The 14,549-nt window shown below is 38.0% G+C and overlaps 1 protein-coding gene and 1 pseudogene across 1 annotated transcript in view; one reads left to right on the forward strand and one right to left on the reverse strand.

Moving 5' to 3' along the window:
- KIF23 (kinesin family member 23) overlaps positions 1–14,533 on the forward strand; it is a 34,272-nt gene extending 19,739 nt beyond the window's left edge. Inside the window, exons 10-22 of the mRNA XM_037737884.1 lie at positions 1,664–1,743; positions 1,830–1,949; positions 2,312–2,435; positions 2,735–2,893; positions 4,076–4,233; positions 5,718–5,891; positions 6,122–6,301; positions 6,572–6,883; positions 10,867–11,097; positions 12,044–12,126; positions 12,317–12,398; positions 12,899–12,969; positions 13,914–14,533. Of these exons, the coding sequence (XP_037593812.1) occupies positions 1,664–1,743; positions 1,830–1,949; positions 2,312–2,435; positions 2,735–2,893; positions 4,076–4,233; positions 5,718–5,891; positions 6,122–6,301; positions 6,572–6,883; positions 10,867–11,097; positions 12,044–12,126; positions 12,317–12,398; positions 12,899–12,969; positions 13,914–13,929 (1,790 nt within the window). The 3' untranslated portion in view covers positions 13,930–14,533. The remainder of the gene's footprint in view (positions 1–1,663; positions 1,744–1,829; positions 1,950–2,311; positions 2,436–2,734; positions 2,894–4,075; positions 4,234–5,717; positions 5,892–6,121; positions 6,302–6,571; positions 6,884–10,866; positions 11,098–12,043; positions 12,127–12,316; positions 12,399–12,898; positions 12,970–13,913) is intronic.
- LOC108303001 lies at positions 665–1,528 on the reverse strand (annotated as a pseudogene).
- Positions 14,534–14,549: the final 16 nt, after the last annotated feature.

Raw genomic sequence — 14,549 nt, forward strand, 5'->3', positions numbered from 1 at the left:
AATTTCAAAATGATCTCCTGAACTCAGAATCGCTGGGTCAGGATAGACACTCTTAAGTAAACAGGTGAAATCTTCATTAACTGTTCACTTATTCAGTAAAATTTTAAATTAACTGATTATGTATAGCAGTGTTTTTCCACATTTCCTTGATAAAGAATCATTTGGAATGCTCTGTAAACACAGCTTCACTGGAGATTTATCCCATCAAATTGAGTGGCTCCGAAATGGGCCAGTAATTTGGAAATTTTTATTTTGACAAATGCTTCCTGACGATGACCAAGTCCAAGGAAATTGGGGAAACACTGATCTGGAACATAACTTTCAGTTTTCTCTGCAGGTTTTAAGTCTTGAACTACTGATTATCTTAGAGATAACCCACTGAAAAGTCTTCTCCAATCCAGGTTTACCAAAGGAAACTCTTTTGAACATTCGGTTTGATAAAATCTTTTCCAAAGCACCAGAAATACTTTACGTTGACTTTTTACATTTCTGGCCTGTCCATTCTAGTTCATGTTTTATTAAAGAATCCATCTTCTATGAGTTGAGCCATAGCAATCTAATCATTTTTTGAATAATTGGTTTCTTATTAAAGGATTGTGACATTTAATAGCTGTTATTTGCTTTTGTCTTGCTCACTTCTCCCTGAAATTTGTTAAGAAATTACTCAATATTCTGGCCTTTTCATCCTAAATCTCATACCGACCACGCCAGGTATGCCAGCCTGGGTCTCATCGTTTTCTTTAACCAGTCCAATTCCCTTTGGCGTCCCGGTCAAAATAATATCTCCTTCTTCCAACGTCATGATCTTAGAAACATAGCTGATGATGTAGAGGATGGGAACAATCATGGAGGATGTCTCACCCTCCTGTCTTGAGTTCGCCATTGACCTTGAGCCAGAGCCTCAGGTTGTGAGGGTCAGAGATCTTCTCCTTGGGCACAAATCTGCTGACTGGCCCGGAGGCCATAAAGCTCTTGGCTAGAGTCCAGGGCAGACCCTTCTTCCTGCACTCATCCTGCACGTCCTGGGCGGTCATGTCCTGGCACAGTCCATGGCTGCGGCCTTGGGGACTGTGTGGCCATGCTTGCCCATCACCACGCCCAGCTCCAGCTTGCGGTGAGCCTTGTGGCAGTATACGGGCATGAGGATGTGCGAGTTCTCGGGTGGGTAGGCCGTGGACAGCTTCAGAAACAGCACGGGCTCGCTCAGCGCCATGCTGGTGTCTCCCTGGCATGGTCTTCATAGTTACTCCCCAGGTGGACGATGTTCTTTCCCCACTCCCAGGAGCAGTACAGTGGTCTGGGGTTGCCATGATTCCCATCAATTGCCTAGAGAATGTATTTTAATATGAGGATATTAAACATCTGTATCTAAGATATTCCTTCACAGAATTTAGGATTTGGAAGAAACCTTATGGTCATTAATTGTAATGTTGCATTTTGTGGAAAATCCTGTTGATCGAATGCTGGAAGGATTGCTGTTTAACTTTCCCAGAAATACTGCTATCAAAAAAGAGTCTGGACCATGCATAGACAGCTCTTTATATTGAGCCACAAAAACTGTTGTCATTTCTATCTAACGTTTGTATGAAGTTGAGATTTTATAGGCAAACAGAACACAATTTAGCTACTATATTGTTGTTCTCAAATTATATTTTTCTGTCAGGTAATATTAATCAGTCACTAATGACGCTAAGAACATGTATGGACGTCCTGAGAGAGAACCAAATGTATGGGACTAACAAGGTAAGCAACAGCCTTCTCTCATCTTTTGTATAGTTTCATTTGTGTGCGTTTTTGTTTAATACATTTGGATTTGAATGTCTTTGTAGATGGTTCCATATCGAGATTCAAAGTTAACCCATCTGTTCAAGAACTACTTTGATGGGGAAGGAAAAGTGCGTATGATTGTGTGTGTGAATCCAAAGGCTGAAGATTATGAAGAAAGCTTGGTAATTTTATTTGTCCTATGACGTCTTGAGTTTTTGTAGGGAAAACGGTTATTTGGATGAGAAGAAAGACATTTTGAATATTTTATAAATTGATAGAGAACCCTTTATGGTAGAAGGAAACTAGACTTGGTGTGGTGGCTCATGCTTGTAATCCCAACACATTGGGAGGCTGAGGTGGGACGATCAGTTGAGCCTGCCTGGGAGGTCGAAGTTGCAGTGAGTCATGTTCATGCCACTGCACTCCAGCCTGGTGACAGTGAGACTGTGTCTCAAATAAATAAAAATAAGCAATCTTTGCTTCATGTAGTAATTTCTGGGACTTGAATATCTTGTTTTTAAACTCCATTTGTTTTGTGTTTTAGCAAGTCATGCGATTTGCGGAAGTGACTCAAGAAGTTGAAGTAGCAAGACCTATAGACAAGGTCATATGTGGTTTAACTCCTGGGAGGCGATATAGGAACCAGCCTCGAGGTCCAGTTGGAGATGGTATGATTTGGTGATGTATCATTTGTCCACTATTGGTCTGTCTCTCTCTCTCTTTTTTTTTTAAATTATTTCATACAAGAAATGTTTACATATCTTCTCAAGAACCAAGTGCATAATAACAAAATTTAAATGAGCTTATTTTGCATACTATGATTCTTTCATTTTTAGGGAAGTAAACTTATGTCAACTAAAGAAATTGCCTGGTTAGTTGGACTGGGGCTGTATTGAGTGTTAAACTTGTTTAAATAAGTTATTTCTCTCCTTTGTAACTCTTTATAATTTTCTGTAACTCAATACAGAACCATTGGTTACCGACGTGGTTTTGCAGAGTTTTCCACCTTTGCCATCATGCGAAATTTTGGATATCAACGATGAGCAGACACTTCCAAGGCTGATTGAAGCCTTAGAGAAACGACATCACCTACGACAAATGATGATTGATGAGTTTAACAAACAATGTAAGGGCAAAACTATTTGCAATAATTTTGAGGCAGTTTCACTCTGTCCTCCAAGCTGGAGTGAAGTGGCGTGATCTTGGTCCCCTGCAACCTCTGCCTCCTGGTTCAAGCAATTCTCCTGTCCCATGCTTCTGAGTAGCTGGGACTACAGGCACACACCACTACGCCCAGCTTATTTTTGTACTGTTAGTGGAGACGGGGTTTCGCCATGCTGGCCATACTGGACTCAAACTCCTGACCTCAAGTGATCCGCCTGCTTCAGCCTCCCAAAGTGCTGGGATTACAGCCATGAGCCACCATGCTCGGCCAATTTGCAATAATTTTAACTTCCAGCATTGAAAATATTTTCAATGATTCTGAGGTAGATTGCATCTTTAAGGAAGTTAAAGAAAATCATGTCTTTATAACTTTTAAGCACTCAAGGCATTGATTAGAAGGACAAGGAGTTTTTCCATAGTTTTTGTATTCTAAGAAAGTCAAAAAGAAAAAGGTGATCGTGTGTTTTTTGTTGTTGTTTTTTTTACCAACAGTGATGGAAACATAAAAAAATATTTTTTAGTTTCCCCTGTCTACATAATGGGGATTGTAATTGTTTCTACCTCAGGATATGTTGTGAAGATAAATGAGATAATGCATGAAAATCCTGTAGAACAGTAAACTCTGGTACATGGTGAATGTATCTCAGTGAATGATTGTATCTGCTATTTTTGTCATCATTATTTGTTTTAATCTTTACCACAAAGTTGTGAGATAAAATGGTATTTAAATTTCCATACTAAAATGAAATTTGCTCAAAAATACTAATTAACTTGCCTAAGTCATAACTAGTAAGTGATGTACAAGGGATTTCAACTCAGGTTTAACTAACCTCAAATGTAGTGTTATTTCTACTTTTGCATTTGTTATTGTGAAGCAGAGTACCTGTAAGGATTGGGAAGAGAATGCTATAGTGCACAATGAAAGACTTGAGTATTTTTTCAGCATTTAACAGAAAGCTTCTGTGAATATCTTGTCAATTTGAGAATTAAGCTCCTGATTTCCCTCTAAACTTGTTTTCTTATGATAGACTGATTTTCACGGAGATTTGCTGAATTACTACATTTTATTTAGTGTCTGCTAATAGAAGTTGACTTCATTGTTTGAGAACTAGAGTGAAACTTGGCTTGTATGTTTTTGTTTCAGCTAATACTTTTAAAGCTTTGTTACAAGAATTTGACAATGCCGTCTTAAGTAAAGAAAACTACATGCAGGGGAAACTAAATGAAAAGGAAAAGATGATCTCAGGACAGAAATTGGAAATAGAACGACTGGAAAAGAAAAACAAAACTTTAGAATATAAGGTGTGTTTTGATGTTATGATAGATGTATGTGGTGATGTTTTAACACTGGTCTCTAAGGGATCTGTTGTGCTCCAACGGCCTGTAAATGCTGCTTATTACGAGTTCTGGGCCAGGCGCGGTGGCTCACGGTGGTAAGCCCAGCACTTTGGGAGGCTGAGGCCGGCGGATCACCTTAGGTCAGGAGTTTGAGACCAGCCTGGCCAACATGGTGAAAACTCCTCTCCACTAAAATACAAAAATCAGTGCGGGTGGTGGAGGGTACCTGTAATCCCAGCTACTTGGGAGGCTGAGGGAGGAGAATCGTTTGAACCCGAGAGGCAGAGGTTGCAGTGAGCCAAGATTGTGCCACTGCACTCCAGCCTGGGTGACAAGAGCGAGACTCCATCTCGAAAAAAGAAAAAGAGAGAGGTAGTTCATGCCTATAGTTTCAGCCCATTTGGAGGCCAAGGCAGGCAGATCACTTGATCCCAGGAGTTCCAGACCAGACTGGGCAATATTGTGAAACCCCGTATCTACAAAAAAAATTAGTAATGCACAGTGGTGCATGCCTGTAGTCCCAGCTTCTCGGAAGGCTGAGATGGGAGAATAGGTTGAACCTGGGAGGTTGAGCCTGCAGTGAGCTGAGATTTCATGACTGTACTCCAGCCTGGGTGACAGAGCAAGAGTCTGTCTCCAAAAATACAAGTAAAAAAAGTTCTCACTTGGTTATTTACTAATCCTCATTCCGTGCTAAACAGGAAATGGGAGTGAAATGAAGAAAAGAATCATGTTAATTTTATGAAAGTTTTAACAGTTGAAAAGGATGTTCTCTGACCTAAACAAGGGAGCTTTCTAGAGCTTAGCTTTGGTTATAGCTTGCTTTTCAATTTATTAGAAATATTTCCTTAGTATGCTTTTTTTTTTTTTTTTCCTGTGAGATAAATGATTAAATGAAATGCTATGAAAGTGCCAGCATAATGCCTTGGACGTAACAGTTACTCAGTAAAGCTTAATTGGATCTGTATTTGGTTTACAAAACAGATTGTAAACGTATAAACTCAAGATGAATCTTGCCATGGGATAGAAGGAAATACTGTTTTGTTGGGAAGCATTGCAGCACTGTGTAATATATGTTTGCTCTTTCGTTTACGGAGGATCAATTAGGGGTTTGGTAGGGCACCCATGCATTCTAAAGAGAAATTAGTCTTAACCAACATAGGTTTTTTAAATTCTGAAAATAGCGTAAAAAATTTTTAGGCCTTAATTTCAGGAGAAAGTAATTTTCACATAAGGCTAGTTATAACTTGTCTTTGGGTGAGGAGCTTGTTTAATGTGTTCTCGTTTCTGAGAATAGGGGTGGGAATTCAGATGAAATGTTAGAGAAAAAAGTTTTCTCCACGATTTTTCTTTCCACAAATATGCTTGCATAAGCAAATTAAGAATATTTTATAGCGACATGAAATGTTTACATATCCAATACTGAACATGATGATCTACCTTCCTAGATTGAGATTTTAGAGAAAACAACTACTATCTATGAAGAAGATAAACGCAATTTGCAACAGGAACTTGAAACTCAGAACCAGAAACTTCAGCGACAGTTTTCTGACAAACGCAGATTAGAGGCCAGGTTGCAAGGCATGGTGACAGAAACGACAATTAAGTGGGAGAAAGAATGTGTGAGTGTCATTCGTGTAGTGGTTGTCTCAGAGTTGGATGATTTATTTTACATTGTAGTTAGGTTCAATATTTTGAATTACTGTATTTGTGGTAGGGTTTTGGTGGTGGTTGTTAACTCTTAGGAAGAATTAGAGAACTGTCATTTTTAGGAAATAAAGTGATTGGGTAATCTGATGTACTCTTTTGCTGTGATTGAATTATAATATATATTGCCATTGATGATCTGTAGGAGCGTAGAGTGGCAGCCAAACAGCTTGAGATGCAGAATAAACTCTGGGTCAAAGATGAAAAGCTGAAACAACTGAAGGCTATTGTTACTGAACCTAAAATTGAGAAGCCGGAGAGACCCTCTCGGGAGCGAGATCGAGAAAAAGTTACTCCAAGATCTGTTTCTCCATCACCTGTCCCTGTAAGTTATTTGTAATTGTGTAGTCACTTTGTACTAGAGAAATTTTATTCAGATTAGATGACTATTTCTATGAGAATTTTTATATTTTATAATTATGTTTCTGAAATTTCAAGACTTTTAAAATTTAGAATAAACACTAGTTTAGCACAAAAAACAAGTACAAATAATGATCTGTAATATTGTCTTTATGTGCTAAAATTATAGAAAAGTAATGAAATGTTTCTCTTAGTTTTTCAGTCTTGCTTATTAATTTCTCTCCAATTTTTCTAGCTTTCTAGTAACTATATTGCTCAGATTTCCAACGGCCAGCAACTCATGAGCCAGCCACAGCTACATAGGCGCTCTAACTCATGCAGCAGCATTTCTGTAGCTTCCTGTATCTCGGAATGGGAGCAGAAAATTCCTACGTACAACACACCTCTCAGAGACACATCTATTGCAAGGCGTAGGCAGCAGGAGCCAGGACAAAGCAAAACTTGTATCGTGTCAGACAGAAGGCGAGGGATGTACTGGACTGAAGGCAGGGAGGTGGTTCCTACATTCAGAAATGAGCTAGAAATAGAAGAGGATCATTGCTGCAGGGTTAGTGCCAGTATTAATTTAACGCATTGTAGCAATAGACTTTATCTTGTTTTTTGTAACTTGGTTCTGAAAGTTCATTGGAAAAATGGTTGGGCTATAGTATAAAGAAGGTCTAATTTCTCAGTTAATTTGAAACATTGACTCACTGAAATTGAGGCCTGGCTCTTCATCTGAAGAAGCCTAAACACATCTGCCAACGGAGGTGTGTTCAGTGAATACAAGTCAGTTTGGTGCATCCCAGAGTACTTGGCGCTTTTCAGCTGCATGAGCTAATAAGCTTTGCACAAAATTGGTGAATGTGTTTTAAAGCATACTTTCCATATTTTTCTTTTGGTTTCCCTTCCTCAAGTTAGATTTTTGTACGTCCTTTTGAGCCCTCGTTTTAATAATTGTTTTCCCAAATTTTTATTTTGAAAAATTTCAGACCCAAAGCTAAGTTGAAAGAATAATATGGTAATGTCTTTCCCTCCCTGCCTAAGTTTACCAATTGTTACTTGGATAAATAAGCTTTGTAAAAGTAAATCATAGACTTAGAGACACTTAATCTTTAAGAATAAGGACATTGTACTACCTGGCGACAATCTTTATCACATCCAAGAAAATAAACATTAATTAAATAAATATCCTGTATTGGGACGTTATGCAGTTGTCCCAAAACTAGCTTATTGCTTTTTTTGTTTGTTTGTTTTTTTGTTTTGTTTTTTTGAGACAGGTCTTACTCTGTTATCCAGGGTGGAGTACAGTGGCATGATTATGGTTCACTGCAGCCTCAGTCTTCCTGAGCTGAAGTGATCCTCTTACCTCAGCCTCCTGAGTAGCTGAGACTACAGGCATGCCACCAGCCTACTTTGTTATTTTTAGTAGAGACAAGGTCTCATCATGTTGCCTAGGCTGGTATTGAACTCTTGAGTTCCAGCAATCCTGTCTTGGCCTCCCAAGGTGCTGAGATTACAAGCAAGCCACTGCACCCAGGCAGCTTTTCTTTTCTCAGTCCATGATACTATGAAAGTGTATGCATTGCATATCATGATTATTTCTTTTATCTCTTTTAATATAAAATAGCCTCACCCTATCCCCCTACTTTTTTGATTTTTATGACATTGACTATTTTCATTGAAGAGTCCAGGCCAGTTATTTTAAAACTACTGATTTCCATGCCCAATAAATTGCTTTTAATCTTGAGGTATTTATCGCAGTTTGTAACTGGTTTGCCTCATTCAAGGTTATTTAAATAAATTCACTTTCACATTTTTCTTCTTAAAGATTAAGGTAAAGTTTCACTTGAATCTGAATAATGGACCAAGTTAGTGTTTGTGAATTTTATATTTAGTAAAATCTTAACAAAGCTCTTTTAGAATTTTTCTTCTAAATAAATCTTACAGTAAACATTTACTTTAGATTTTCACGTTTAAGTCAGGGTATAGATAAATGTTCACTTAGGTGGCCTGAATTCCTGATTATTAAGTAATGGTGATGAATCCCAAGTTATTTACCAAGGAAACAGATGATTCTAAAGTCTCTTAAGTTCCTTACTTTGCAGACTTTTTCTTAAACATTTTTAGATAGCAAATTATGGTAAATGGTCATTCTGATCAACTTTAGTCAGCCATTTTATGAAAGTTTATAGGCTGGAAGCTATTCAAGGCCTGCTTATGCCTTGCCAACAGTAATGTGGTATCTAATTTGGCTATGAGATATTTAAGGGGATTTACTAGAGATTCTTCTTATGTGAAATCAAAACCTCTTTAGAAGTGCAGCAGAAAAGTTACTATAAGGTTAGTATCTGTGTGTCTAAGTTTGTTGGTCAAAAATTATGTCAAGTGGACTGAATTTATACTTCAATGAGAAAAAAATTTAAATATTTCATAAATGCTGAATGATTGGATTATCATCTTTCTGAAGCTTGTTTCATTGTATGTTTATTGTTAAATGTTTGAAGAAAACCCTTGCTTTTGCTGAATGGTAGATGATAATGAGCAGACTTTCTTTTGTGTTCAACATTAAATAAATCCTTTTAGGAATGGAATGTTTTCTGTTTGTCTTGAGGCTCAGCATCTTTAGTGGTAAACTGTGTTGCCTATGTCTTAGAGCTGTCACCAGTGCTGTATTTGTTTCTTGTAACTATATAGGGAAAATGATTCAGTTACTCAGATGGGCACTTTGTTGTGTTTTGTTTTGTTTTGGAGACGGAATTTTGCTCTTGTTACCCAGACTGGAGTGCAATGGCGCAATCTCGGCTCACCGCAACCTCCGCCTCCTGGGTTCAGGCAATTCTCCTGCCTCAGCCTCCTGAGTAGCTGGGATTACAGGCATGTGCCACCATGCCCAGCTAATTTTTTGTATTTTTAGCAGAGACAGGGTTTCACCATGTTGACCAGGATGGTCTCGATCTCTTGACCTTGTGATCCACCCGCCTCGACCTCCCAAAGTGCTGGGATTACAGGCATGAGCCACCACGCCTGGCCCTCAGATGGGCATTTTGAAATTGAAGTCTTCATACTTGACCAGTGTTGAAGAATTTTCCATTTGCTTTCAGTTTTGTTTTTTGGATTTTTTTTTTTTTTTTTTGAGATGGGGTCTTGATCTGTTGCCCAGGCTGGAGTGCAGTGGCATCATCTAGGCTCACTGCAGCCTTGACCTTCCAGGCTTAAGTGATCCTTCTACCTTAGCCTCCTGAGTAGCTGGACCACAGGTATGTGCTATCACACCTGGCTAATTTTCATATTTTTTGTAGAGATAGAGTCTTGCTGCATTGCCTAAGCTGGTCTTGAGCTCTTGGCATCAAGTGATCTTCCTTCCACCTCAGCCTCACAAATGTTGGAATTATAGGTGTGAGCCACTGCAACCAGCCATGCTATTAGTTTTACAAACTGGAGATGTTCATAAAATACCAAAGATAATTCATTTGCTTTAAACTATAACTATGGCATTTATATGAAATGTTATTTTCTTAGGCCGAACGTGCTTAATTTAATTTTCCCAGATTTACATGAGATTTGACTAGAAGCAGCTTGTTTGTTTTTGAGACAGGGTCTGTTGTCCAGGCTGGAGTGCAGTGGTGTGATCTTGGCTCACTGCAATCTCCACCTCTCAAGCGATCCTCTCACCTCAGCCTCCTGAGTAGGTGGGACTACAGGCACGTGTCACCAAGCCCAGCTAATATATTTTTTTTTTTTTATAGAGACTGGGTTTCACCATGTTTTCTAGGCTGGCCTTGAACTTCTGAGTTCAAGTGATCCCTCTACCTCAGCCTTCCAAAGTGCTGAGATTACAGGCATGTGCCACCATGCCTGGCCCAGCAACTAGTTTTTTATTGTTTGATAGAGACTGATTTGAAACTATTTGTTTTTTTCTTGAACCTGTATGAAATATTTGGGGGGAAAATTAGTGGTATATTATAGCCATTATTGAACTTTTCATGAAGTTCTATTATGAAATTTTAAGATCTTAAAGCATTCAGAAGTATTTTACATTTCTTTTTATCATTTTATTCATACAGTTCTTATTATACCTTATGTTCTTTGGATTGTTTTCTCTTTTGTTTAGAAGCCTAGAAAATGTGTAGGGCTTTCATTGATCTTATTGAAGATTTTAACAGAGTTGTGGACATAATAGCTTACCTCTCAATAGCAGGGATAAATATTGGTTTTTGATCAGGAATACGAAATGAATTATTTGTCCTGAACCACCCCCAAGCAGGAAAGACTTGCAGCATTACTAGAATTTTTTCTTTTATCCTTTGTTGAAAGGTAAACTTCCAGGTAGAATATATAACATACAAGTTTGTGTTAAAGACATTGGTTGGTTTTGTGTTTAAATGCAAAGATAATGTTTAAATTACCTGAATAACATATTTAGCTTTTGAAAGGTTTGTTTTGATAGTGTCATCAATTAATGTAGCCAAACCTGCTGCACTTCTAATAATACCCTTAAATTAATTCTGGGTTATGCTTGTTTCTCAATTCCTCTTTCAACCTGATCAGAATGCACCACCAATTCGTCTCCGACACAGACGATCACGCTCTGCAGGAGACAGATGGGTAGATCATAAGCCCGCCTCTAACATGCAAACTGAAACAGTCATGCAGCCACATGTCCCTCATGCCATCACAGTATCTGTTGCAAATGAAAAGGCACTAGCTAAGTGTGAGAAGTACATGCTGACCCACCAGGAACTAGCCTCCGATGGGGAGATTGAAACTAAACTAATTAAGGTAAAAAACGAATTTACACAGAAAAAATATATTAAAAAACTCAACAAAAGTCCACTAGTTCTCCTACTCCTTTGGTGACACACAGGCATTGTCAACTGGAACATCAATGGGTATCTGATATAACTTTTTTGTTAGCAGAAAGTTAGTCACTGCTTAGGTTTTAAGTCCACCAAACTGGGATTAAGTATGCTTTCAATGGGGTAGATTCTTCAGTTTCTCAGAATTCTAGATCCATGATGTACTTTAATTTTTTAGTGACTAGATATTTAGTTTTAACCACTACTTTAAAAGTAAATCTAAGCAAAGAACTCCCATTGCTCTCCGTCAGTTCAAGATTTAAAAAAAAAAAAAACCTGTGTTAAAATTTGACCTATCAAAATCACTCAGTATTGATCTACCTAAAGCCATTTCCCAAAAAGAAGCTACTTGCCTGCCTATAGAACAATTCTCCTTTGATCATAGAGTCAGTGAGTAATCAGGAAAGTAAAAGATAAGAACCCCCCAAAAAGCTTTTAATTTCAAGTTCAATTTAGAGTTTTAGTTCTTATTATAACTAGCTACAAATAAGACTATACTGTCATTTGAATATGGGCAGCAGGGGGCACTGAGAGAAGAAAATACAATGCCTTAGAACATGTAGAAATTTCCAGCAAACTTCTTGATCCTTAGTGCAAGTTTAGTTTTTAAATTGCAGGTAGAGCAAAAGGAATATTTTTTTCTGCAATTACAAATGTTACTGATTACATTGTATTGGACTTCTTTTGTTTGTGAGAGATATGTACTCAAATTTCTAAATTATTTTGATAGACTCAGCAAGTACCAAGTACCATCTGATTTTGTGGATGGGAATTCTATAAAATAGAATTGTGAGAACAATTTGAAATATGTATGTGCTTTTCATTTGGATGTATCAATGTGTAACAGTGACCTTCTCTTTTGGCTTTAGGGTGATGTTTATAAAACAAGGGGCGGTGGACAATCTGTTCAGTTTACTGATATTGAGACTTTAAAGCAAGAATCACCAAATGGGTAAGTAACCATCAAAAATCTCTATGTAAAAGTTGGTCATTTTCTTAGCTGCTCATTTCTGAGGAAGAGAATCGCCTGTGAAATTATCATTAATTCTCCAAAGGGATGTAGATAGTATTTCCCTACTTCTAATATTTTCCCTCTTCTTAGATGCAAAAATAATTGTTGCATCATGTTTCCCCTTTTTCAGTAGTCGGAAACGAAGATCTTCCACAGTAGCACCTGCCCAACCAGATGGTGCAGAGTCTGAATGGACCGATGTAGAAACAAGGGTAGGGGAAAAATTAAATATTTGTCTGCTTAACAAAATTAGGCTTGTCATGTTTTAATCCCCACAGCTCTAGATTTTTAATGCTCTTTGAAAATGCTGAGGTATAATTTCACATTGCCAGTCTACCATGTAGGCCTATTTTTAGAATAACAAGAATCCACTTCACCAGGAATCCCCTTGCAACTGTTATTCCTGTCAAGCTCTTGGAAAGCACATGGAAAGGTAGGGGTCAGAAGGCCTAAGCTATGGCCTTAGCCACCAGCTCTCTTCACGAACTTATCTAAAATGAGGTAAGTTTAGATGACCTCTAAAGACCCTTCTGGTTCACGACATTTGTCGCCTGTGCCAGAAAGAAACTATGAGTGACTGCTGTTTTAATATAAGTGTCTGCTGTACTAGAATACAATATTGCATTTCACCTAGGTAGGGCCTGCTAAACAACTGTATTTTATAGACTATTGAGAGGAGCTGATCTTTTTTGTCTTGTCATTTTCCTCTCAGTGTTCCGTGGCTGTGGAGATGAGAGCAGGATCCCAGCTGGGACCTGGATATCAGCATCATGCACAACCCAAGTGAGCACTGACTGTAACTGGGGTCTTGCTGTGTGCTATTTTCCTTCTCCAGTCTTTACATTATCTCTTCTTCTACCAACCATCCACTTGTTCTTGAGAAAAAATACATGGTTTTTGTTTTCCCCTTGGACTATCTGGGCCCCTGTGGGCAGACTGCAGTAGGCAGCCGCAATGCTGAGAGCCTCAGAAGGCTGGATGAGAGCAATCAGAGCTACAAGGCAGGTGGTGGTGGCAAATTGATGGCTTTTGTTAATATTCTGCCAACGCTCATAAAGCTTTCTGAGGCTGAACTGAGAGCACCTCTAAGGAGGGAAGGCTAAAGGCTTTAGTTGGGGACTAGATAGCTTTGTGTAAATCATTCTTTATTGACTTGCTTCTTCGTCTTGGTATAGCAGTAGGTGTTCACTAAAATAAATAAACCCAAATGGAAGAATTTATGGTAGGGAAGGAATCAAACCCTTTCCTCTTCTATTGAACTCATACTCAGGAGTCTGACCCAGTCTTTTTCCATAGTTTAATAAAACCCCTTCTTTACACACACACACACACACACACACCAATCAAACACACACACCAATCAAACCTTTTCCTCTTCTATTGAACTCATACTCAGAGGAGTCTGACCCAGTCTTTTTCCATAGTTTAATAAAACCCCTTCTTTACACACACACACACACACACACACACACACACACACACCATTTTAAACATTTACATTCCTTAGTGAGCAAAATTGTTGCAACAGGATAATGATGGGAAGTCCTGTTTCCTAAATTTAATACTAAGATAAGCATATTTTATAAAAGTTGTTTGCCTTCTCAGAGGGACTTGAATTTTCTCATGATAAAACAGCAGTTCTCAAAGCCCTCCTAAAGACTGATTTGCTGTGAATGTGTTAACAAATTGCAAAGTTCAACTCTTAAGTGCTGGTTGTTATGTTTCAGGCGCAAGAAGCCATGAACTGACAGTCCCAGTACTGAAAGAACATTTTCATTTGTGTGGATGATTTCTCCAAAGCCACGTCAGCAGCAGTCTTCCAAGTCATCTTGTAGAGCTTCAGCTTTGTGGACCATCACAGCCCTCAGCTGTATCATACACTGACCTAGATCAAAGCTTTCCCTGTGGTTCCAAAGACAACTAGTATTCAATAAACCTTGTATAGTATATTTTTTGCCATATTTAATATTAATAGCAGAGGAAGACTCCTTTTTTCATTGCTGTATGAATTTTTTTATAATGCTTTTTATATTTCATGTATACTTAATAAACATTCACACAAGTGTTTGTCTTAGATGATTAAGGAAGTATATATCTAGATCGTGCCTTATTTTTTATTGTGACTTTGTGCCAGCCCTGGTCTGAATTTCTTAAGGTTTTATAAACAAATGCTGCTATTTATTAGTTGCAGGAATGCACTTTAGAACTATTTTACAATTCAGACTTTCAAAATAAAGATGTCAATGACTGGCCAATAACCATTTAGGAAGTTGTTTTGAATTCTGTATGTACATATTCATTTTTTGACATTTAGATATTACAAAAGAATTAAAAGCACTAAGAAATACATAGTTGTGTGATAG

This window comes from Cebus imitator, unplaced genomic scaffold (genome assembly GCF_001604975.1).
Source record: "Cebus imitator isolate Cc_AM_T3 unplaced genomic scaffold, Cebus_imitator-1.0 Scaffold44, whole genome shotgun sequence".
NCBI lineage: Eukaryota > Metazoa > Chordata > Mammalia > Primates > Cebidae > Cebus > Cebus imitator.